Here is a 26,246-nt window from a genome sequence, read left to right as displayed (position 1 = left end):
TTAGTCGGCTGAAGAAGTTAAGTCCACAACATGGTCTGGCATTACAACCCAGGAGGTTAAAACAAAAAATTAGAAATTTGACCCAGAAAGGCCTGACCTGACTTCCAATTTTTCTAAGGAGTTTGTCATCAGGAAGCACATTGTTTATTCTTGTAAATTTTAAATATAGGACCAAGCCTTTGGCACAGTGGTTATGCCACTGCCTGGGACAACCATATCTCATATTGGAACACCTGAGTTCAAGTCTCAGCTCTGTGCCCAAGCCCAGCTTCCTACTAAAAAGCACCTGGGCAGGCAGAAGTGATGACTCAAGTAGTCAGGGCCCTGCAGCTTCTGGCTTTACCCTGCCCCGGATGGAACTATCGCAGGCATTTGTGGAGTGAAGCAGCAGATGAGAGATCAGTATCTACCTACTTGTCTCTTCCTTTTTCTGCCTTTTAAAGAAATTAAATACAATTTTAAAATAAATTTTAAATATGAAAATCTACCTGTAGAAAAAGAACTGCTACCTAGTTTTTTCTGCTTGACTGGTACAGAGACCAAATACATAGCTCACTATTGAAGATACATTTTCATTTCTTTGAAAAGGGTCAGGAAATAAAATAGCCAGGATGGTCTCAACCAGGGGAAAAGAGTTATGGGTTTCTTTGGTTTGTTTTATTTTGTACTTTGAAGTAAGGGCTGCATATCTACTCCTAGCATAAACTCTCTGACAACGAAACATTTTCTTCTTTATTATTACCAATAACAATGATTACTACTAATTAGTGTTAAATATTAATTTTTGTAGTTTAAAACTTAAATTATAATACCTCTATTATTAAAGCTTATAAAAGGGTATGAGCACACAAAACCAAAGAGAGAAAGTAGCCAAAGATTTGAGAATCGAAAGTAGGGCTGTGATTTCTACTGTATTGTCATCTATTATTCTGTAACAAAGTAGAACAAATTCTACTGTGCCTCTTAACATTAAGGCAAGAGTACCAGAAATTATAATGTAAGAATTTGATTAAGTACCACATAGCCTCTTAAGAATTTAAAGAGTAACTTTATGCCAGAGAAGTAATAGGACTAATAAACAAATAGGGTTGAGAAACAGAATCTGCACATGAATGTTAAAGTCCAATTAGCTATCTATCCTTTTTAATATATTTTTTAAAGTAGACAAATGTGGGGAGCAATCCGGACTGGACTAAGTTACTGGAATTAAGACTTATTCTATGCATCTGCTCTCCCACAATATGGCGCTGGGAGAGAAGAAAACAGCTTCTACACAGCTGCCTCCAGTTCAGCCAATAAACTGTAGGACTTGCTCCTGATTGGAGGAGAGCAGCGTACTCGGCGGCGTGTGGGCAGCCGAGTTGGGATTGGCGGAGGAGGACTATATAGGAGGAGAGAGACGGCATGCACCAGGAACATCTAAGGGGAACATCTAAGGGGAACACCTGTGCAGCCCCCGAGAGAGCCGGCCGGCGGAGTGCCGCTCCCCCGCGGAAGTGGGGAAAGTGGCCAGGGGGAACCGCCCTTCCACGGAGGTGGAAGGGACAGTAGCCAACCCGGGAAGAACCAGCAGCAAACCCGGGGAGGGCCGAGCAGACGAAAGAACAGTGCAGGGTCCTGTGTCGTTCCTCCACGAAGAGGGGGAGCGACATAATGGTGCCGTGACTTGGATATGAAGCCTAGGCAGGGCTTAGTGTCGTTCCTCCACGAAGAGGGGGAGCGACATAATGGTGCCGTGACTCGGATTAGGAAACCTAGGACGGATAGGAAACTTAGGACGGATATGAAACTTAGGAGGGAAGAAACGGGAAGAAGTGGGAAAATATCGGAGAGAGAGACTAGCAAACAGCCTAGGGGAAAACCGGACAAAAAAGGTGCCGGAAGAAGCTATTGAAAACCTAGGCATAGACTCAGATACGGACTACGGGGGGAAGCTGGGAGAAATCTCTAAGGTCGAAAGCGAAAGTGAAAGCTAGAACAAACAGACTCGGATGCGGACTGTGGGGAGAGGCCAGGAGAAATGAGGGAGGAGTATTGTTGTAAGAAAACTTAGGGAAACATACCGGGTAGAGAAAAATGTTAGGGAAATTGAAGCCGCGGGGGGCAGGCCAAGGCGGAGACGAAAGCCACTTTGGGATTCTCAAGTTAGCCCGGGAATAGGGGGCGAAAAGTTAAAACCAGAAGCGGAAACGTAAGCCCGGTTGGGATCCGTCTGATTAGCCCGGGGAGCAAAGGACGGGAAGCCAAATCGTGGGGCGGAGACGTGAGCTGGGTTGAATTCGCCAGGTTAGCCCGGGGAACTTAGATTGAATGCTAGTGGCAGAGACGTAAGCTATGCTGTGTGACTCGCAGAGGCTGCCGTGCGCAGACAGAGCGTGCGGGGCTCAAGTAGATAGGGAACGCTGGGCTAGTGCGAAGCCGCGCAGATGAGAGAGGCGCGGGCTGAAGCGGCTCAGAGCCGGAAAGCCGCCGAGAAGCAGCCTCGGGGCGGGCGCCGGGAAGCCGCGGGGATAAGAGAAACAGAAGTTTAGAAGTAAAATGAGAGAAATAGGAATGCTGGAAGATAGAAGTAAAATGAGAGAAATAGGAATGCTGGAAGATAGAAGTAAAATGGGAGAAATAGGAATGCCCGGAGATAGAGAAATAGAGAAATAGAAAGGCCTCCCCACAATACTGCAATGAGAAGGCTTGGATTCGGTCTGCCTAATTAGTGAGGCGATGAGCACCTGCGGGCGGCTAGCAGCTTATGCGCCGCAGGTCACCGAAGACAGGCACATTATCAACACCAATAAGTCACCCCACAACATGGCAATGAGAGAGCTTGGATTCGGTCTGCCTGATTAGTAAGGCGGTAAGCACCAGCGGGCAGCTCGACCAGAGTGTGAGCTGCAGGTCACCGAAGATAGGCACGTTATCAACACCAATAAGTCACCCCACAACATGGCAATGAGAGAGCTTGGATTCGGTCTGCCTGATTAAGGTAAGCACCAGCAGGCGGCTCGACCAGAGTATGAGCCGCAGGTCACCGAAGACAGGCACGCATCAGCGCCTAAAAACCTCCTCACAACATGGCGAAGAGAGGACCCGGATTCAGTTTGCCTGATTGATAGGACTTGTAAGAACCTGTGGCAACTCTAGCAAGCAGAGCAGAGTGTGTGCCACGGGGCACCGAAGACAGGCGCGTATCAACGCCAAAAATAAAAAGAAAGGGGGATCTGTGGGGAGCAATCCGGACTGGACTAAGTTACTGGAATTAAGACTTATTCTATGCATCTGCTCTCCCACAATATGGCGCTGGGAGAGGAGAAAACAGCTTCTACACAGCTGCCTCCAGTTCAGCCAATAAACTGTAGGACTTGCTCCTGATTGGAGGAGAGCAGCGTACTCGGCGGCGTGTGGGCAGCCGAGTTGGGATTGGCGGAGGAGGACTATAAAGGAGGAGAGAGACGGCATGTACCAGGAACATCTAAGGGGAACATGTAAGGGGAACACCTGTGCAGCCCCCGAGAGAGCCGGCCGGCGGAGTGCCGCTCCCCCGCGGAAGTGGGGAAAGTGGCCAGGGGGAACCGCCCTTCCACGGAGGTGGAAGGGACAGTAGCCAACCCGGGAAGAACCAGCAGCAAACCCGGGGAGGGCCGAGCAGACGAAAGAACAGCGCAGGGTCCTGTGTCGTTCCTCCACAAAGAGGGGGAGCGACAGACAAAGAATGATTCCTACCACAAAAAGCCTTTTTGCAAACAAGAGAATTATACAACTGATAGGACATTACAATCTGTTGACATTGTAGGATTAGAAAATACTGACATGGGGCCGGCAGCGGGTTAACGCCCTGGCCTGGAGCTCCAGCATCCCATATGGGCGCTGGTTCTAGTCCCAGCTGCTCCACTTCTGATCCAGCTCTCTCCTATAGCCTGGGAAAGCAGTAGAAGATGGCCCAAGTCTTTGGGCCTCCACACCCACATGGGAGACCTGGAGGAAGCTCCTGGCTCCTGGCTTTGGATCGGCACAACTCAAGCCGTTGCGGCTAATTGGGAAGTGAACCATCAGATGAAGGACCTTTCTCTCTCTCTCTTTCTCTCTGCCTCTCCTCTCTCTGTGTAACTCTTTCAAATAAATAAATAAACCTTTAAAAAAGAAAATACTGACATGAATTGTAAACTTGAATAAAGCCTTCCCAGATTTACCAGAAAAACCCATGGACGTGACAATACTTGGGCATCTGACCTAGATGTTACAATGCCACCTGAACTACCTGCATCACATGTTGGAATACATGGGTTGAAACCCCAGCTCCATTTCTAAATCCAGCTTCTTGCTAATGTACACCTGGGGAGGTAGTAGGTAATGACTCTTGGGTCTCTGCCACCTACTTGGAGCCAGGGATTCAGTTCATGGCTCCTGGTTTTGGCTTGGCTCAGCACTGGCTGTTAAGGCATTTGGGGAGTGAATCAGCAGATGGGACTCTCTATATCTGTCTGTATCTAAAAAAAAATACAGGAAAAGCAGTTTCTATCCTGTTAGGGTGAACAACTATTAATATGATAATTACATGAATGTAAATTGCATAATAGCTTATGTTATAGTGAGTAACATTGTTTAAAAGTCAGAATTCCAAGGCACCAGTGTGTGGCACAGCAGGTTACGCCAATAATGGCATTCCATATTGGAGTGCCAGTAGGAGTCCCTCAGCTATCCCACTTCCAACCCAGCTTCCTGTCTTGGATGATGGCCCAAGAATGTGGGCCCCTGCCACCCATGTGAGAGACCCAGATGGAGTTCCTGGCTCCTGGATTCAGCATGGCCCAGCCCTGCCTATTGCAGGCATTTTGGAGAGTGAACCAAAGTATGAAGATCACGCTCTCCCTCTCTCTCTCCCTTTCTGTCTCTACCACTCCCTATGACAATCTTTCAAATAAATATATAAATCTTAAAAATAATAGTAAGAGTTCCAGGGGCAGGCATGTGATGTAGCAAAGACCCTGACTGGGATGCCTGCGTTCCACACTGGAATGCCTAGGCTTGAACAGCAGCTCTGCTCCCAATTCCAGCCTCCTGCTGGCAAGTACCAGCTCCGGTCTGGCCCAGCCTGGTTATGGCAGGCATCTTACAAGTGCCTCAGTAATAGGCTATTTTTCTTTTTTCTTTCTCTCAAATGAAGATAAACAAAAATTAATTTTTATTTATTTTCATCCAATTTGCCTTTTATTTCATTTAATTTACCTCAAGATAAATAAAATTTATTTATTTCCATTAAATAAATAAAGACAGAAAGAGCAATCTCCTAACCACTGGTTCACTCCCCAGATGACCAATAGGAAGCCAGGAGCCAGAAACTCAATCTTGTCTCCCCAGTGAGTAGCAGAGACCCACATACTTTAGCTACCATCTCCTTCCCCTCAGGGTGTGCATTAGCAGGAAGGTGGAATAGGAAGCAGACAGGCCTTGAACCCTGGCATGTTGACATGGGATGCAGGCATTCTAAGCTGCATCTTAATCACTGTACTACACACCTATCCCCAATAAATACTCCATAAAAAATGAGTTTAATTTGACAAAATTTGAGAATCTAGCTCGCCTTTGAACAAACCAAGAAGAAAATACGTAAAAATAAAACAGTACTGGCCCGCATTGTGGCATAATGGGTTAAGCCTCTGCCTGCAATGCTGGCATCCACTATGGGTACTGGTTCAAGTTCTGGCTGCCCAACTTATGATACAGCTCCCTGCTAATGCATCTGGGAAAACAGCAGAGCATGGCACAAGTGCCTGGGCCCCTGCACCCACATGGGAGATCCAGAAGAAGCTCCTGGTTCCTGGCTTCGTCCTGGGCCAGCCCTGGTCACTGCGGCCATTTCGGGGGTGAACCAGCAGATGGAAGACCTCTCTGTCTCTCTGCCTTTCAAATAAAGAGAATCTTTTTAAAAATCAAATAGTAAATTATACTTCTAAAGAACATTTAGGGGTCAGCAGTGTGGTGTAGTAGGTAAAGCCACCGCCTTCAGTACCAGCATCCCATCTGGCACTTACTCAAGCCCCAGCTGCTCCACTTCTGATCCAGCTCCCTGCTATTATGCCTGGGAAAGCAGTAGAGGCTGGCTTATGGCTTCAGATTGGCGCAGCTGAAGCCATTGCTGCCATTTGGGGAATGAACCAGTGGATGGAAGAGCTCCCTCTCTAACCCTGCCTTTCAAATAAAAAAAAAAAAAAAAAAGGCCAGCACTGCGGCTCACTTGGCTAATCCTCTGCCTGTGGTGCCGGCACCCTGGGTTCTAGTCCCAGTTGCTCCTCTTCCAGTCCAGCTCTCTACTGTGTTCCAGGAAGGCAGTGGAGGATGGCCCAAGTGCTTGGGCCCTGCACCAACACGGGAGACCAGGAGAAGCACCTGGCTCCTGGCTTCAGATCGGTGCAGCGCACTGGCTGTAGTAGCCATTTGCGGGGTGAACCAAAAGAAAAGGAAGACCTTTCTCTCTGTCTCTCTCTGTCTAACTCTGCCTGTCAAAAAAAAAAGAATATTTAATGTGATACTGTCATTTCGTAATTTCAAATTCTTAACCTCTTCCTCGGAGGTTAAAAGGGCATTGTGAAGGTGTGAAAGGGAACTGTCACTGGTTCCAAGGAAGGAAAATAATATTTATTTCTTTTCATAGTCAAGGATAAACAGGTCTGTATTTCACTACTACTCTACAAAATGTCATTTAAAACAACTTTGGCTATCTGCCTATACTCATGCTTATGGATGTAAAGATAATACTCCTGCCAAAGTTTCATTAAATGCTGCCTCTCCTAATAATAAAATTACTTATAATCGATTTACCTGTCACATCAGGTAGCTGGGATATTCCCCTCAATGCCAATGCCCAGGCAAGCCTAACAGTGGCTTGCAACCCAGGCAGCTTCCAGGGTTGTGAGTCTTGCAGGCGAGAGTGGATCGTTGCAATGTATTGTCTCTCTGTCAGCAGTGGAAGCTGATGAATCACATCTGAAAACACAAAAATAGACCACTTAACCAAAACTACACAAACAAATTCTAACTTTTGACATATAGGAATAATGCCTAAAGTCAGAAAATCTGAGCATTCTCACAAAAGAATTTTAAGTCAATAGCATTAATATTTAACATACCAAGAAGTACATTACTGTTAAGGACAATATACATGATAAAAATGAAAAGGGAAATAGACAATAATCCTAGATTTTAATTTTATTGTTTTCACTTGGAGTCACTCATTTTTTTGCACATAAATCAATGCTATTTAAGTATCAAAAAACTTCATTTAAATGTAGGTCAAAGATGATATATTACTGAAATTAGTCATCATCCCTTAGAGCATTTTCATACAGGTTCTGAAAACATGAATAAATAGTAGAGAAGCAATTAGACAAGTCAGGCATTTGTAACTCTTAAAGATGATCTATAAATAGCACTGTGTATCCTTCAACGCTTCCCATTCCAAATCTCAAAAGAAACCATCCCCGCAGAAATACCAACAGAGCTGCAATCATTCTTCATGTGATCTTCTAACATTCAAACATGCAAACTGCACATACAGCAACAAAGCATATAATTTTGTAGTACAGTAGTTAAAACATTGCCCTTCTTAAGTTATCCACAATCCAGACTTTAAAAATTAAGTATATGGAAAGATAAAAAATTCAGTACCATCTCGGTCCTCCGTGCTCTGCTCTATAAAACTGATATCAAAGCAGTACAGAAGCGCCATAAGAAGAGCCAGGTTCACTGCATCCAGTGAGCCATTTGCCTCAACTGTCACTCTCTCCAAATGGCCAATAAGGAGAAGGGTGTCATCTTTGCTTAAGGGTGACTGGCAAGCCCAGGCAAAAAGGCTTTCTGCCAAAGACTGTCTGCATTCTTTGATGAGATCTGAAACCTAGAAATATAAACATGATTATCAGTATAAATAAATCAAAGAGAAGCCTGGCCTTACTCCAAAACTCAAACATACTGTCTTTTACAAAAGTTAATAAAATAAACCTATCTGAAATCACAAGTGATCCTCAACTCTGATTTCTGGAATTCTGCAAAAACTGTTGTATAACTGTCATTCTTAAGTTACTTAAGGAATTGGGATGACCTATTTCTTAAAGAATTCACTCCAGGAAACAAGATGGAATGGCACACAAATGACTAAACAGAAGCTGAAACAACTGTATGTCCATTTCAAACACAGCTGACTACACACTTTAATATGCAATATTAATTTTCCTATACCTATATGAGAAGAACACTCTAACTATACCGATTTTTCTGCCACTGAGATTCCACACAACCATTAACTTATCTGATTGAATCCTTGCCTCTTTGCGATGTTTTTCACTGCCCAAACCTCTCTCTCGCTGTAGTTTCTCAAACTCATTATTCACATCAATCTGTGACACCAGACTAAGAACTTTATAAGTCAATCCTTGCTCCATTAGCTCATCTGTAAAGCGCGTTGTCATGGAAACCAGCTCTGGACTGTAATGAAAAGAAATCAATAAACAACCTATATTGATCAATATTTACACTTCCTTATAACAACAGAAGGAAATGCTATTTGACAATAATGTTACATTACTGGAAACAATCAAGGTGACTTAGAAACCAGCTCTTTTGATCCTTTCTACCTCACTGGGTTTCAATAAACATCTAGCCATAAATAACTGAACTGTTTAATTGTAACCAAAGTAAAACAGGTTTAAACTATTGCAACATTCTTGACGAAACAGGGAGTACCTTATTCTGCTTTTTACATAGTCTACTTAAATCACACATACTATGGGGAAATTTTTGTTTCAAGTCCTGAAGTTTGAAGAAGCAACAAGACCTGAGTTCTAGAGTCCATGTCTTTCCTCGTCTAGACTGCACCAAAGCTTTCAGGGAATTCGCAATGCACCGCTTCCCATCCCAGTATAAGAGAACAGCTACTAATCCTCTGGTGAGGCCCGGAAAATGTGGCTGTTGGTGCTCTCCTAGAAAAAGAAGTTGAGAAACAGTTGAGTAAGAAACAGTATGTCTTTATTAAAGGATGCGACAAAAATCACTATTACTAGTGTTCAGTTTAAGCATCACTGAATGTTAGGGTTTAAAAGGCTGTGAGCATTCTCCACTGCAAACATCCAGCCACTGTTTTACTCCTTACACCACAAACTCAAGGGGCCATCCAATCCAGCAACATGGAATTCACCATTTTCCAAACTCTCACTGTCACTTTCATCTTTGATTTCCATGTTCTGGGTGAAAATCTGTGGGAATCACTATTGTCCACTGAATCTGATTTTATTCAATGCCCATTTTACTCGCTTTCAAATGAAATCTTTGTTTCAAATATTTGTAAGTTTCTTGTATGAGTCTTCTCTGAAAATTAATTTTTCTTACATTTCAATTTTACTCACTTTTTTTTTCTTAAAGATTTATTTTTTATTTATTTGAAAGGCAGAGTTACAAGAGAAGGAGAGACAGGGAGAGAGAGATCTTCCACTAGCTGGTTCACTCCCCAAATGGCCACAATGGCCAGGGCTGGGACTCGGCCAGGCTGCAGCCAGGAGCCAGGAGCTTCTTCCAAGTCTCCCACAGGGTGCAGGGCCCTAAGCACTTGGCCATCGTCTGCTGCTTTCTCAGGCCATTAGCAGAGAACTGGATTGGAAGTGGAACAGCCAGGTCTTGAACCAGAGCCCATATGGGATGCCAGCGTTCCAGGAAGAGGCTTAACCTGCTATGCCACATTACCAGCCCCTCACTCATCCTTTTATTTGCTCTCCTTTGGGTAAGTTCTAGCTCATCGTGTTTAGAGTATCCTGCCTATACTTCCAGTTTTATCTCCTACAGCTGTCTTCTCTCTTTTCTCCATCATTCCTCCACTCTACTGCCTTCAGTTTCCCAAATTCAACACCTGGCTTTACTCTCCCGACCTGGATGCCCATCATGCTCCTGAGTACCCACCTGCCTACTCCTTCTGTAACACCTACCCCATGCCTCACTATTTTTGTGAAGACTTCCCTGTACGATCCAAGGTCAAATGAACCAACCCCCTTGCCTCTGGACTGCAGCTAACTCTTGCACAAATTAGCCATGACTGGACTTGTGTCAAAATTTTCTGTCTCCATATCTTTCTCAATTATTAGTCTACGAGCTCCTTTATCACACCAGTTGAGGTTTTATTCATCTTCATACTGCCAAGATTGTAACACAGTGCCTGGCACAAAGCAGGGACAGAATGTGTGTTAAATGACAGTTCTGAGTTAAACTCAAAGTTCAAACATGTCCAGTTAATAGCCCCTTGTCACAGAATGGGAAAACCACCTCCCTCATTCTCAATAATGTACTTCTTTAAATGCAGCCTTAGCTCTCTGCCTTTCACATTAACTGAAAATAAATAGACTTTAAAAAAGAATTTTGAGGGGCCGGCGCTGTGGCACAGTGGATTAATGCCCTGGCCTGAAGCGCAAGCATCCCAAATGGGTGCCAGTTCTAGTCCTGGCTGCTCCTCTTCCAATATAGTTCTCTGCTATGGCCTGGGAAAGCAGTGGAAGATGGTCCAAGCGCTTGGGCCCCTGCAACCCGTGTGGGAGACCGGAAGAAGCTCCTGGCTCCTGGCTGCAGATCAGCGCAGCTCCAGCTGTTGCGACCATCTGGGGAGTGAACCATCGGATGGAAGACCTCTCTCTATCTCTGTCTCTCCTCTCTCTGTGTAACTCTTGACTTTCAAATAAATAAATAAATCTTTAAAAAAAAAAAAGAATTTTGATACCCACACTATTTCTTTAGACATGGCAACTTCTGCCTTAGAGGACCTCCCTCCTGACTAGCGCAATAAGAAGCTCCTTGCTTTCAATAAAACTTGTGCTTTGCTTAAAAAAAAAAAAAAAAAAAAAAAAAAAAACTGTTTTTTGTTTTTGTTTTTTTTTTTTGGGGGGGGGCCAGTGTTGTGACACAACAGGTTAAACTGCTATGTCACATGCCATACAGGAGTGCCAGTTTGGGTCCTGACTGCTCTAGTTTCCATTCAGCTCCCTGCTAATGCACCTCGGAAAGCAGAAGATGGCCCCAGTACCGGGCTCCTGTCACTCCCACTGGAAATCTGGATTGGGTTCCAGGCTCCTGGCTTTAGCCTGGCTCAGCTCTAGCTGTTGCTGTCATTGTCTTTCTCTGTCTTTCCCTGTCACTCTACCTTTCAAACAAATAAAATAAATCTTAAATAAATTTTTGTTCCACTAAAACAACCTATATTGTCTTGACATGGCTCTTATTATAACTAAAATGAACAGCTTATTTTATGAAACTTTCAATCATTTCCCTTATAGCAGCCTGAAAAAGAAATTCAGTTATTCTGAGTTAAATAAAGTCTCCATTTAAGCCTCCATCAATAACCCTGCACCACAATTAAAATAAAATCCAAATTAACTTTCATGATCTGCAACTCCTGCTCTACCTGTGCTTCCCCCACTCCTGATGCTCAGCCACAGTGGTCTTCTCATCCCTACACGTGCCTTTGCTCCCTCCTCAAACTCCTGCTGCTCCCTCCGTCTGGAAGTACTTCTCTCCACAGGTCTGAGAGAAGCAGCCACCTATCATTCAGGTCTCAGGTCAGAGGTCGCCAACCCAGAGAAGCCACCTCTAAGTATCCGATTTAGAATTACCCCAACATGCCTCCACCTCTCCATATTCCACTGCTTTGAAAAATTACCTTATTTTCAATCTATTCATTATGTGAACTACCCCCTCAAAAACAAACTCCAAAAAAGCAGCGATTTTACATCCCTACTCACAAAATGACAGTAAGTGCTTTATGCTATAAAACTTCTAAGACGTCAGAAATTACTTGGCTAGTAAATTACCACATAAAAGCCTACCTTCAATCACTCAATTACCTTTAACAACTCTGATCATATATTGAAGCCTTCTTGTCAAAAACACAAAGAAATATTTTGAATACAATTTTATCAAATAAATTACATCATCAGAAACTACTCTGGTTTTGGATAATCAAATATTTCAAACTATGGTGACCAGCTATATAATTCTGTACCACCTTACTAGAGTTTCAATAAAATGTCAACCTACCAGCAAGGAGAAGTTCAACAGCTGCCAATTCCCCAATATCAAAAAGGTCACTGAGGATAAAGGCTTCCTTAATGAGCTGCTCCGGAAGAAGTCGGGTTCCCTGTTGACCCTGGATGGCGACTCCCTCTGTACTGGCTTTCTGAACCTTCTCATGCTGTTGAACATTTTTCGGCTACAATAATAAATTGCATGAAGTAATAAAAAATGGTAAGTTGGAGACTCGGCCCCACCTACAGAAGCTTACTGATGACAGTACAGACTGGAAACATGGCAAACGGAAGTGTTTCTTATCAGATATTTCAGAACTAGACTTTATGCAGCAGCATTTTGCAGCATTCTCAATTTTTTTCCTAATCCTACCTTCTCAGTAAGTTCTTTACGCTAAACTCTAAACTACAAAATTTGGAGAAAACACCATTAGCAAATCATTTTTCAAGTTTCTAAGGCACTTTTCTAATTATATATCTAATTAATAAAGAACAACATGATCAACAAATGGGAAATAACAAATGGATATATGACTTGAGAATTAACACAGTCCAATGAAAAACAGTTTATTAATTTACTCTATAAAAGGTAACTTGGCATGGGCTGGGTGTTGTGGCACAGTGGGTTAAGCTACTGCTTGCTATACTGGCATCGCATGCAAGAGCACTGGTTCAAGGCCAGGCTGCTCTGCTTCAGATCCAGCTCCCTGCTAATGCGCCTAGGAAGAAGGCAGAAGATGGCACAAGTACTTGGGTCCCTATCACACATGTGGGACACTGGATGGAGTTCCTGGCTTCTGGCTTCAGCCTGGCCCAGATCTGGCTGTTGTGGTCGTTTAGGGAGTGATCTAAAGAAATTTCTCTCTCTCTTTCAAATAAATTTTAAAATATTAAGATAATTCAAGTTCAAATATTTAACAAATGACATATTTTAAAGAATTACCCGATAGATCAAAAAGTCTTAAAACTTAAATTTTAATAAAAGCTACACAAGTCATTTAATCCAGCTCCTCTGTTACACACAGGAAAACTAAAACCCATTTAAGTAACTTTTTTTTAAGACTTATTTATTATTTGAAAGGCAGAGTTACAGAGAGAGTCAGAGTGAGTGATCTCCCGTCCACTATTTCACTGCCCAGATGGCTGCAATGGCCAAGAGCTGGGCCAAGACAAAGTGAGCAGCCTGGAACTTCATCTAAGTCTCCAACATAGGTGGCAGCGGCATAAGTAGTTGGGACATCATCCGCTGCTTTCTCAGGAGCATTAGCAGACAGCAGAGCAGCCTGGACTCGCACTTGCATCCATATAAGACGCCGGTGTTGCAGGCAGAGACTTAACCGCTGTGCCACACTCCAGCCCCCATACAACTTCTGAAAGGCAGAGCCAAGACTGGAACTCAGTTCAACTAGCTCTTAGGCGAGGGCTCCTTCTACTGAGGAAAGCTAAAAAATGTTAAAAAAGAAAAGCTATTTCTTATAATACAATCCCATAAATAGTTTTTAGATGGTCCTTTTGGTACATGAGGGTATTTCAAAAAGTTCAAAGAAAAATGGAATTAAAAGGTAAGTTATTTTCACACAAAAATGTTTCGAAATCCATTCAGAGAGGTCTTCAAGAAGTTCATGGAAAGTGCGTATTATGAAAAAACTGCATGCATTCCAAAAATTTTTGCTACCAAAATAAACTTACCTTTTAATATCATTTCTAAATGAATTAAAAAAAAAGATTTATTTATCTGAAGGACAGAGTTCAGAGAGGCAGAGGCAGAGGCAGAGAGAGAGAGAGAATCTTCCATAGGCTGGTTCACTCCCCAAATGGCCACAACAGCTAGCACTGGGCCTGACAGAAGCCAGGAGCCAGGAGCTTCCTCCAAGTCTCCCACAGGGGTGCTAGGGACCCAAACACTTGGGCTATCATTTGCTGATTTCCCCAGGCCATTAGCAGGGAGCTGAATTGGAAGTGGAGCACCCGGGACAGGAACCGGCGCCCATATGGGGATGCTGGTGTTGTAGGACGTGGTTTTACACGCTATGCCACAACGCCAACCCCTCGTGAACTTTCTGAATTACCTCTTCACAAAGAAAACTGTCAAACAGCAAGGAAGGATTTCCAAATTTGAATCCTCCCTATTGATGTACTCTAACTGCAAAGGAGTTCAAGACGCAATGATTAATGATATACAATAATTGGTTAGTTCAGCTAACACAAGTTACCTAATTCTATGAAGACTTAAAATGCTGAAGTGTACCTGGAAATACATAAAATAATAATCTTACCAAAAATAGATGTTATTAACTATAGGTAAGAAATTCTAAGGGCTAGTGTCACTGGGATATACCCTAAATCATCTTCAAATGTTATTACGTTTATCTCATGGTTAGCGATAAATATTAATTTCTATGAAGATCTAAAAGAAGGCTATTACTCTTAGAAAACTTGAATTACTAGAGAAAAAGTAACATATTTTGTTTACATGCATTAAGAGTTTTTTTGCTCCCTCAAACTAAAAAAAAAAAAAAAAAAAAAAAAACAAAAACAAAAACAAAAACAAAAAAAAAAAAAAAAAATTAAAGCAAATCCAAGAAGTAGAAAACAAAATTTCCTACTGGGTTTCTGAATAATGAGATGAAGTCCGGTTTGTGTTTCTTCAAAATCATATCAAGGAGGTGCACAGCTTCAGGTTGTCTTCTCCAAAGTGCATTTCCCACTGTTTGCCAAATGTCTTTGTAAGGACCCCATAGACTAGCAGCTTAAAGAAAAAATAAATAAACCCAGCATCAATAAAACATACACTGAGAAAGTAAAGTGAGGTTATCATCTGTACATTTTAGTGACACTCATGGCTACTTTTCAACACAAATTACAAATACAAATCAAACATTAAAATAAAAGCATAGATTATTATATTGGCAATAATATAAACATAATCTTATCTAACAATATAAAATCAAATAAATCCTGACCTTAACTGCCACATCAGCTGGCCCTGCTTTTACCACTTTATTAGCTGCATCAGCTGGACAGAGTTCTTTAAGCTTTGGTTTCCTTACATACAACAGAGAAACCCCATCTGTTTCAGAAGGTTCGGAGTCCAGGGCCAGCTTGGCCCAGCAGGTAAAGTGGCCACCTGCAGTGCCGGCATCCCATACAGGCTATAGTTTGAGTCCCGGCTGCTCCACTTCTGATCCAGCTCTCTGCTATGGCTTGGGAAAGGAGCAGAAGATGGCCCAAGTCCATGGTCCCCTGCACCCGGATGGAAGACCCAGAAGAAGCTCCTGGCTTCGGATCGACTTAGCTCTGGCCACTGCAGCCATCTGGGGAGTGAACCAGCAGATGGAAGATCTCTCTTTCTGCCTCTGCCTTTCTGTAACTCTGCTCTTCAAATAAGTAAATAAATCTCAAAATAAATAAATAAATAAGGTTGTGAGTCCTCAAATGAAATAAACTAGGAAAACTACCCAATATAGTGCCTTTCCTTCCCTCCCTATCACCCAAATGAAAAGGAGGAGCAGGAAACACTCAGATTCTGTACAAAAGGAAAAGTTTTTGTTTTTGAAACTGAAAAAAAAAAATGTACTTTACTTTGGCTGGGGTACCAGCTATTAAAAAACAGCATAGGCTGGCACCGTGGCTCACTGGCTAATCCTCCACCTGTGGCGCCGGAACCCCAGGTTCTAGTCCCAGTTGCTCCTCTTGCAGTCCAGCTCTCTGCTGTGGCCCAGGAGTGCAGTGGAGGATGGCCCAAGTCCTTGGGCCCTGCACCTGCATGGGAGACCAGGAGGAAGCACCTGGCTCCTGACTTCAGATTGGTGCAGCGCTGGCCATAGTAGCCATTTTGGGGGTGGGGGTGAACCAACAGAAGGAAGACCTTTCTCTCTGTCTCTCTCACTGTCTAACTCTACTTGTCAAAAAGAAAAAAAAAAACAAAAACAAAAACAAAAAAACAGCATAGAGGTGCAAGCATTTGGAGCAGCAGGTAAGATGCTATTTGGGATGCCTGCATACCATATTGGGTGGCTGGGTTCAAGTCCAGACTCAGCTACTGATTCCCATTTCCTGCTAATGCACCCCCTCAAAGGCAGTAGATGCTATGTAAAGTACTTGAGTGCCTACCACCCAGTTCCCAGGCTTCTGGCTTTGGCTTGGCCCATCCCTAGCTATGAGCATTTGGGGAGTGAACCAGCAGTTGAAAGATGTCTCTCAATCTCTCCCTTTCAAATAAATACAAAAAAAAAAAAAAAAAAAAAAAAAAAAAACCTTAACAGACTAGGAAAATGGGATACTTTTGCAAGCTTATGTGAATATGCTCACATTTTTATTTATAAACATAGTATCACTAATAGTTAACAGGTTTTTTTTTTTTTTTAAGATTTAATTTATTTGAAAGGCAGATACAGACAGAACAGAGGAGACGGCAAGAGAGATCTTTCATCTGCTGGTTCACTCCCCAAATGGTCCCAACGGCTGAGGCAGGGTGAAGGTGGGAGCCTAGAATTCCTTCCTGGTCTCCCACATAGGTGGCAGAGGCCCAAGTACTTTAGGCCATCTTCTGCTTTCCTAGGCACAAATAAGCAGGAAGTTGGATAGGAAGTGGAGCAGCCAGAACTCAAATCAGCACCCACGTGAGCTGCTGGCATTGCAGATGACTGGCTTAACCTGCTGCACAACAATACTGGGCCCGTTAATAGTTACTGACCTTTTGCTATGTGTTGCTAAATTTTTTACACTTTCTGTATTTCTTAACAATATCTGATGTCAGCACTGTCTTCCCTCTATTTTATAAATACGGAGCTTGAGGCACAGAGGCTGAAACACTCAAGAGTCACAATGGATAAACAGGTTGTGAATCCAGGCAGTCTGGCATCAGAGTGTGCCTTACACACTAGGTTGGATTGCCTCTTTGCACACAATATTTGAAAAGTAAAAATGTTTGAGAGTATAAATTTAAGTAAGTCACAAGTAATCTGGGAAATAGTCTGGTAAGTGAAGAAATTAAGGCACACCTAGACAAGCCCAGGCTAATTTGTCTGAGCTCAGCCAAATTCATTTACCTGAAAATATACAAGCTCCACAAATAAACAGTAAGGTATCACAGAGGAAAAGAGAACAAATTCTGGTCTTTCAAAAGCTCAAAATCAAGCCTGGAGACAGAACGGATATAAATGCTATAGAACATTATACAAATGAGAACCTAAACCAATCTGAACATCAGGGCAAGAAGTGACATTCAGGCCTGTGGGGTGGGGATCTAGGAGAATGGGAATCAGCAAATGCAGACATCCCTATACAGACACATAATCCAACTCCCTCCTTCACTTTTGCCAATTTTGTGATATATAAACTTGCAGAATGAAGAACATGCTGACAAATCAACATGAGTACCAATGCAGACAGACTTCTGGTTGAAGACCAATAAACTGGCATATTGGTTTATCTATGTCTTTCTAAATTTAGTTAGAAAAAAATCAATTAAGGGGGCCTAATCAACTCCAGTTACACTGACAAAAGCCAGTTTCCTGGGACCGCCAAAATGTGGACCCAATCCTAGATCCTCATGATTTCTCTCTGGATCATTTTTGCAGCCCTCTGGAATGGCAAAGAATAGAGTAAACTTAAACCTTGGATTCCAATGCTAAGATGAAATTTTTCCTATTATTAATAAAAAGTTTCAACTACAACCCAAAATCAGAAATGTGCCAAAATCCAAAACATTGTTAAGACCAACAAGACACAGAAATTCCAGATTTTGGATCACTTTGGGTTTCAGATTTTTGGAAAAAAAGATACTCAATGAAGTCTACACCAATATTCCAAAATCTGGAAAAATCCAAAATCTGAAACACTTATGGATCCAAGAATGCTAAATGAGAGACATTCAATCTGTAGTAGATGACAAAATGAAATTGGCATTACAGGAAAACGGTGTTCAAGCATGGCTGGACTAGATCAAGAAGTATTAAGAAACTAACAGGTACATAAGCCACTCACAAGATGATGGAACCTAAATTAAAATAAGCAGGCAGTAAAGTAGGAAGAAAAGGCCTACTAATAATAGAAAGTAGTCAGAATTGGAAGCTGGTGTGTGTGTGTGTGTGTATATATATATATATATGGTATAAAGAGAGGGTATTAAAAATCACTCCGAAGCAAACTAGAAATTTGCTTTACCACAAATACTTCAGAAATCAGATAAGGTAAGTATAAAAGTTAAGTATCTGGCCAGCGCCGCAGCTCAATAGACTAATCCTCCTCCTTGCGGTCCGGGTTCTAGTCCCGGTCGGGGCGCCGGATTCTGGCCCGGTTGCCCCTCTTCCAGGCCAGCTCTCTGCTGTGGCCAGGGAGTGCAGTGGAGGATGGCCCAAGTCCTTGGGCCCTGCACCCCATGGGAGACCAGGAGAAGCACCTGGCTCCTGCCATTGGATCAGCGCAGTGCGCCGGCCGCAGCGGCCACTGGAGGGTGAACCAACGGCAAAGGAAGACTTTTCTCTGTCTCTCTCTCACTGTCCACTCTGCCTGTCAAAAAAATAAAAAAATAAAAAAAATTTTTTAAAAAGTTAAGTATCTGTCCTTAAAAGGAATACCTAACAAGCTGGCTTTGTGGCACAGCACATTAAGCTGCTGCTTCCAAAACTGGAGCCCTATAACAGAGTACTGGTTCAAGACTCAGCTGTCCTGCTCAGATCCAGCTCCCTGCTAATGCTCTGGGAAGATAGCAAAAAAAGGTACTTGGACCCCTTCCACTCATGCAGGAGATCTGGATGGAGTTCCAGACTCCTGGCTTCAGTCTGGCCCAGCCCGCACCATTGTGGCCATTTGGGTAGTGAACCAGTAGGCAATTGGATGGAAGATATCTCCCTCTCTCTCTCTGTCTCTCCCCAACCCTGGTCATTCTGCCTTTCAAATAAATACATCCCCCCCCCCAATAACTTCCCTCACACCCGCAACCCTCCCCTTTCCCTTTCCCTCCCCTTCCATTCACATCAAGATTCATTTTCAATTCTCTTTATATACAGAAGATCAGTTTAGCATATATTGAGTAAAGATTTCAACAGTTTGCACCCACATAGAAACACAAAGTGAAAAATACTGTTTGAGTACTGGTTATAGCATTAAATCACAATGTACAGCACATTAAGGACAGAGATCCTACATGAGGAGTAAGTGCACAGTGACTCCTGTTGTTGACTTAACAATTTGACACTCTCGTTTATGCCATCAGTAATCCCCCTAGGCTCTTGTCATGAGTTGCCAAGGCTATGGAAGCCCCCTGAGTTCACCGACTCTGATCATATTTAGACAAGGCCATGGTCAAAGTGGAAGTTCTCTCCTCCCTTCAGAGAAAGGTACCTCCTTCTTTGATGACCTGTTCTTTCCACTGGGATCTCTCTCGCGGAGATCTTTCATTTAGGTTTGGTTTTTTGTTGTTGTTGTTTGTTTGTTTTGTTTTGTTTGCCAAAGTGTTTTTACTTTCCATGCCTATAATACTCTCATGGGCTTTTCAGCCAGATCCGCGTGCCTTAAGGGCTGATTCTGAGGCCAGAGTGCTGTTTAGGACACCTGCCATTCTATGGGTCTGCTGTGTATCTCACTTCCCATGTTGGATCGTTCTCTCCCTTTTTTATTCTATCAGCTAGTATTTGCAGACACTAGTCTTGTTTATGTGCTCCCTTTAGCTCTTAGTCCTATCATCATGATCAATTGTGAACAGAAATTGATCACTTGGACTAGTGAGATGGCATTGGTACATGCCACCTTGATGGGATTGAATTGGAATCCCCTGGTATGTTTCTAACTCTACCGTTTGAGGTAAGTCAGCTTGAGCATGTCCCGAATTGCACATCTCTTCCCTCTCTTATTCCCACTCTTATATTTAACAGCGATCACTTTTCAGTTAAGTTTCAACACTTGAGAATAACTGTGTATTGATTACAGTATTCAACCAAAAGTATTAAGTAGAACAAACAAAAAAATACTAAGAGGAATAACATATTAAGTTGTTCATCAACAGTCAGGGCAAGGGCTGATTAAGACCTTAATGTTTATTGCAGCTCAATTCACAATAGCTAAGACCTGGAACCAACCCAAATGCCCATCAACAGTAGACTGGATAAAGAAATTATGGGACATGTACTCTATACAATACTATACAGCAGTCAAAAACAATGAAACCGGTCATTTGCAACAAGATGGAGAAATTTGGAAAACATCATGCTGAGTGAATTAAGCCAGTCCCAAAGGGACAAATATCATATGTTCTCCCTGATCAGCAACAACTAACTGAGCACCAAAGGGGAAACCTGTTGAAGTGAAATGGACACTATGAGAAACAGTGACTTGATCAGCTCTTGTGCTGACTGTTGATGTACAATGTAATACTTTACCCATTTTAGTATTTTTTTTGTTCCAGTACTATGGGTTGAACTCTGTAATTAACACACAATTATTCTTAGGTGTTTAAATTTTAACTGAAGGCCAGCACCGCGGCTCACTAGGCTAATCCTCCGCCTAGCGGCACCGGCACACCAGGTTCTAGTCCCGGTTGGGGCACCAGATTCTGTCCCGGTTGCCCCTCTTCCAGCCCAGCTCTCTGCTGTGGCCAGGGAGTGCAGTGGAGGATGGCCCAAGTGCTTGGGCCCTGCACCCGAATGGGAGACCAGGAAAAGCACCCGGCTCCTGGCTCCTGGCTCCTGCCATCGGATCAGCGCGGTGCGCCAGCCGCAGCGCGCCGGCCGCGGCGGCCATTGGAGGGTGAACCAACGGCAAAGGAAGACCTTTCTCTCTGTCTCTCTCACTCACTGTCCACTCTGCCTGTCAAAAAATAAAAAATAAATAAATAAATAAGTAAATTAAATTTTAACTGAAAAGTGATCCCTGTTAGGAATCTGGAAAGCATTATGCTGAGTGAAATAAGCCAGTCCCAAAGGGACAAATACCATAGGTTCTCCCTGATCGGTGACAACTAACTGAGCACCAAAAAGGAAACCTGTTAAAGTGAAATGAACACTATGAGAATACATCTTTTTTAAAAAGTAATCAAAGCTTAAAAAAAAATCTAATACTTAACATACAACAGACTGTGAGCAGCAGGTTTTCCTGTAGTGTTCATACTTACTGTAATAAACTCAATTATAGAGAAAAGTTTCTATCCCCCTTCCTGGGGAGGCATCCAATAACAGAACAAAAATCAATACACACACCAAATCCACATTACTGATCTAGCTATTCCATCATTAATGTCAACACACAAAGCAAAAAGAACTGCAACAAAAATTTAACTTTGGTTTGCCTTCAATGACAAGTGTTAGTAACCACCTTTTTTTTTAACAACGAAAGAAGGCTATCCATTTTTCCGAGTTAAAAATACGTAACACGTGATTTACTCCCTTAAGAAATAAGGTTTACGGCTGGCACCGCAGCTCAATAGGCTAATCCTCCGCCTGTGGAGCCAGCACCCTGGGTTCTAGTCCCGGTCAGGGTGCCAGATTCTGAACTGGTCGCTCCTCTTCCAGTCCAGCTCACTACTGTGGCCCAGAGTGCAGTGGCGGATGGCCCAAGTACTTGGCCCCTGCACCCGCATGGGAGACCAGGAGAAGCTCCTGGCTTCAGATCAGCACGGTGCACCAGCCACAGCGGCCATTGGGGGTGTGAACCAACAGCAAAGGAAGATCTTTCTCTCTGTCTCTCTCTCTCACTGTCCACTCTGAAAGAGAGAGAGAGAGACAGAAAAGAGAAGAGAAATAACGTTTTCCTTCATGTTTAGGGATCCCTCCAGCAAGTCACATTTATCACTCATTCATCGTGTATGAGGTACGGGTAAGCTTACAGTACACTGAGGAAATACATTAATCACACAACCACACTCAAAGGTAATAACCAATTGTGTGACGCACTATCTATGCAGGAGAGGTGCCCAGGGCAAGCGATCACATAACAGGGGAATCTCACCCAGCAGAGGCTCAGGGGAGGGAAAGAATCCCTGAAGGATGGTTAGGCTGGAATCTGAAGGATCTAAGTGGGAGAGAACTGAGGGTGGGAGGTGAGCACCTGCATTCTAGGAATGGGTCCCCAGGGCCAAAGGGAACACTGCAGTCACACAGCCACACAGCAAGAGAGCTGCAGTGCAGACACCAGAGTCAGCAAGGCAGGCGACCACCAAGCCAAGCAGACTGTTCTTGCCCATGTTAAGATTTTGCTCTTGGCCGGCGCCGCGGCTCACTAGGCTAATCCTCTGCCTAGCGGTGCCGGCACACCGGGTTCTAGTCCCGGTCGGGGCGCCGGATTCTGTCCTGGTTGCCCCTCTTCCAGGCCAGCTCTCTGCTGTGGCCAGGGAGTGCAGTGAAGGATGGCCCAAGTCCTTGGGCCCTGCACCCCATGGGAGACCAGGAGAAACACCTGGCTCCTGCCATCGGATCAGCGCGGTGCGCCGGCCGCGGCGGCCATTGGAGGGTGAACCAACAGCAAAGGAAGACCTTTCTCTCTGTCTCTCTCTCTCACTGTCCACTCTGCCTGTCAAAAAAAATAAATAAAATAAAATAAATGATTTTGCTCTTTACCCTAAAAGAGCAAACAAAATGAAGATTTAAAACATTTCTGGGGGCCAGCGCTGTGGCGTAGCGGTAAAGCCGTTGCCTGCAGCGCCGGCATCCCATATGGGCACCAGTTCCAGTCCCAGCTGCTCTACTTCCAATCCAGCTCTCTGCTATGGCCTGGGAAAGCAGCAGAAGATGGCCCAAGTCCTTGGGCCCCTGCACTCGCATGGGGGACCTGGAAGAAGCTCCTGGCTCCTGACTTCGGGTCAGCGCAGCTCCAGCCATTGTGGCCAATTGGGGAGTGAACCAGCGGATGAAAAACCTCTCTCTCTCTCTGTCTCTGCCTCTCTATTCTGCCTTTCAAATAAATAAGTAAATCTTAAAAAAAAATTGCTTGTCACAGTGAAATAGAAAAACATGCTAATACCAGTAGGAAGAGGATAGGAGCAGACAAAAATCAGGGGAAGAACAGGAGGTATGGAGATGGAGTGAGTGAATATCAACCAATCTTCTCGAACATCCGTGAAGAGATGCAAGAGGATGCTAACTGGTGAGAAACCTGAGCGAGCTAAAGATGGTGAGTGGACAGGAAACAGCAAGAGAAGTGAACACAGGGAAACCGATTCAAAGGGGTGCAGACCTACTTAGGCTTGTAGGTGTGAGGGTGAAGAGTCCGTGCCTGTGGGCCTCCGTTTTCTCTGTGACAGCAGCCTGAGGGGTCGGTGCGAGGTGAGGGGTTTGAGGAGTGAGGAAGAGGCCGGAAACAGTGACTGCTGTGACCAGGGGTGACACACCAGCACGGATGGGCCGTCAAGCAGTGTCCGTGGTTACCACTCAGAAGCCCGGGCGGATGACAACAGGTCACCACTAGTAAGTTAGGAGCTGAAATCCAAGTGCACACTCCTAGAACACGCCACAACTCTTTGCATCCTTCCACAACTGTGGGATTTTTGTAAAATTGAAATATGGTTTAAAACACACACAGAGTGGCATCTTAACCATTTTTAAGGGCATACTTCAGTGGTGCTAAGTACATTCCTATCGTGCAACAGATCACCAGACCTTTTTCATCCTGCAAAACCGAAACTTACATGCACCAAACAACTCTCCATTTCCCACTGGCTACCGCCAGGGACTTGCTGTTCTATGAGTCTGCCTACTTTAGAGGCCTCACCTGAGTGAAATCATACAGCATCTGTCTTTGTGAGCAGCTATTTCACTGAGCACATGGGCCGCAAGGCTGTCCACACTGTAGCATGTAACAAGATTCCCTTCTCTTAAGGCTACACATTATTCCACTGCATCTACATGACACATTTTGTTCATCCATTCACCTGTCTTCCAATGAGGTTCAATTGAAAAAAAAAAAAAAGTCTCCAGACTCTTGGCTTTTAAAAATGTTTCCTTTCTACACTGCCAGTGAAACATTTCAGTCACAAGGTTTTTAATACAATGTAAACTGTTCGACGACTGCCAATTTGTTCTCCTTTCCCTTCCATGATTCATCTTTAAGGATTAACTTGGGATGGGTGTTGCCAAAATTAAAAAAAAGTACATAACCGCACACGTAACACGCAAGCCTTCAAGTTCACATCCTTCGATAGGGGCAGGATGATTAAGCACGTGACCTCATTCCTAACACTCAGATATATAAAATCTGATATAGGTTGCTCTTAAACAGTAGTACACAGTACTTTAGGCACCAAACACTGGCTTAGAATCGTTCGCTATTTAACTGAGGAAGTTATATGACACCTGAAGTCTCTATTTCCGAATGTGTGACGTGAGCAGCAGCTACACCGTAAGAGTATAAAAGGGGCTGCATACGACGCTTCAAGCACAAGCCTAGGTCCAGGGCTAGGACAGGACGGTGCTCCGCACACAGACGCCTTCCCTATTACAAGGTAGCCTGTAGCGTTTCTGTAGCGGCAGAACCCGTCGGCGCTCGCCCCCACCCCCGAAGTGCACAGACAGCACCCAGCAGAGTCCGGTGAGATTCTCCGCAGGCACTGCCCACACGGACCGCCTCTCCAAGTGCCCATGAAGCTACGGGTGTCTCCATTAGGCGTTAACATCCTCCACTAAGTTTTCGGGACGGCTCCGCCCACTGCAGGGCGCACCAGGGAATTCTGCCAAGCAATCAAAGCGCGCTCACCTCTTTCAAACGCCCCTGGAGGGCAGTACGGCCCGGGACTCAAGCCCCTGGAGAGGGCCAAACCCCGAGTCTTCAGCGCTCCTCCGCTGTCTTCTAGCGTCTACCCCACTACGCGAACCCGCGGCGAAGGCGGAGCAGCGTGCAGGGCCAGGCCACGGCCGCAGACCTGGGAGTCCTCTGCTGAGCCGGCGGCGCGCTCTTCCCAGCCACCTTCACGACCGGAGGTCCTCCTGCCTGCGGGAACCCTCAGTCTACGAGGCCCCGGTGCCAACCCGGGACGCCCGTCTTTAAGACAGCACGGGTCCTGCGGCCTCATTGCTGGAGACTCGACGCACACCCCGGACACAAAACGGGGGAGAGGCTGGGAGGGGCTAGGCTCAGCTCAGGCCTGCTAAAGTCCACACAACTGGTTCCAGCGACCAAGCTCCACCGCCTCGGCGCACGAACCCCAACTCGAGGGCTAGAGCCACGGCGCGGACGCGCGCCATTCAAACCGGGAAGGGGCGGGACTCGAGGCCCAGAGCCCAGGAAGAAGTAGCACCGCGCACGAGGGGAGGCTCGGACTCCGAGGAACCTCATGGCCCGGGTCTCTGTCTGAAGAGCGGGTCATCGTCCCCGCCCGTCGCTTCCTGGCTGCCCGGCCACACTCACCTGAATTTACCGCCAACAGCGTCGCCATCTTGGAGGCGCACTAACGGAGCCCTCCCGCCGCACGAAGCCCCCAGGGAAGGGGAGGCTGCCCGAGGCGCCGCCTGAACAGAAAGGCACAACGCCGGCCACCCAGCAGGGCGCGCTTGGCCCGCCCAGGCGGACGCAACGTTCAAACGCCTGCTCTGGGTCACAAACCTTTGATTTCTCACTGGGCTCAGCCCTGTTCGAATGAGGCGAGGGCAACCAGTTCGGAGGCGCGGGGTCCTTACTGCGCAGCGGGCCGCGCAATGCACCCTGGAACTTGTAGTCACGAGCCTGGTTGGGCGAAGTGGGAGAAGTATGCTGGGCTAGGTGTTCAAAGGACGCCTATTCGTGCTATTTTCAAAGCCAAACATTCGAAGCACCGCCTTCAAGTGAAATCTTCCTTGCGTTCCTTCCGTACTTTGAGGAATAGCATGGAAGGAGAGTTGTTTACACCGCAGAAAGCCACGTGACCCATTGCAAACCAAGTCCTTGTGGTCCAGCCTGTAAATCCACCCCTGGAGTCCTGGCTGCTCCACTTCGGACCCAGCTCCCTGCTAATGCGCCTGGGAAAGCAGAAGATGGCCCAGGTATTTGGACCCTTGCACCCACGTGGGAGACCTGGAAGAAGCTCCTGGCTCCTGGCTTCCTTCTGGTCTGGCCCACCCCCAGCTCTAGAGCCCATTTGGGTTGTAAACCAGCGGATGGAAGATCTCTGTCTCTGCCCCCACCACCGTCTCTCCATAACTCTGCCTTTCAAATAAATAAATAAAAAGAAACAAAAAACCCAAGTTTCCATAACCTCTCATTTTACCAAGTGCATTGTGTCAACATACTGGCATA

General features: G+C 44.9%; 1 protein-coding gene across 2 annotated transcripts in view; it reads right to left on the bottom strand.

Moving 5' to 3' along the window:
* The window catches only part of NUP205 (nucleoporin 205), an 87,747-nt gene extending 62,124 nt beyond the window's left edge, over window positions 1–25,623 (bottom strand). The window contains exons 1-7 of one of the 2 annotated variants that reach the window (XM_051848966.3): window positions 25,383–25,623; window positions 14,654–14,796; window positions 12,061–12,232; window positions 8,825–8,969; window positions 8,316–8,475; window positions 7,660–7,888; window positions 6,814–6,978 (exon numbers count right to left, since the gene is read on the bottom strand). In XM_051848966.3, coding sequence (XP_051704926.2) covers window positions 6,814–6,978; window positions 7,660–7,888; window positions 8,316–8,475; window positions 8,825–8,969; window positions 12,061–12,232; window positions 14,654–14,796; window positions 25,383–25,410 — 1,042 coding nt within the window. In that variant the 5' untranslated portion in view covers window positions 25,411–25,623. Of the gene's footprint in view, window positions 1–6,813; window positions 6,979–7,659; window positions 7,889–8,315; window positions 8,476–8,824; window positions 8,970–12,060; window positions 12,233–14,653; window positions 14,797–24,731 lie in introns of both variants that reach the window. The other variant, XM_051848967.3, reaches the window with a different exon arrangement.
* Window positions 25,624–26,246: the final 623 nt, after the last annotated feature.

Source organism: Oryctolagus cuniculus, chromosome 3 (assembly GCF_051225735.1).
Source record: "Oryctolagus cuniculus isolate XC-2025 breed Fujian yellow rabbit chromosome 3, ASM5122573v1, whole genome shotgun sequence".
Taxonomy (NCBI): Eukaryota; Metazoa; Chordata; class Mammalia; order Lagomorpha; family Leporidae; genus Oryctolagus; species Oryctolagus cuniculus.
This window is presented reverse-complemented; position numbering and strand designations above follow the sequence as displayed.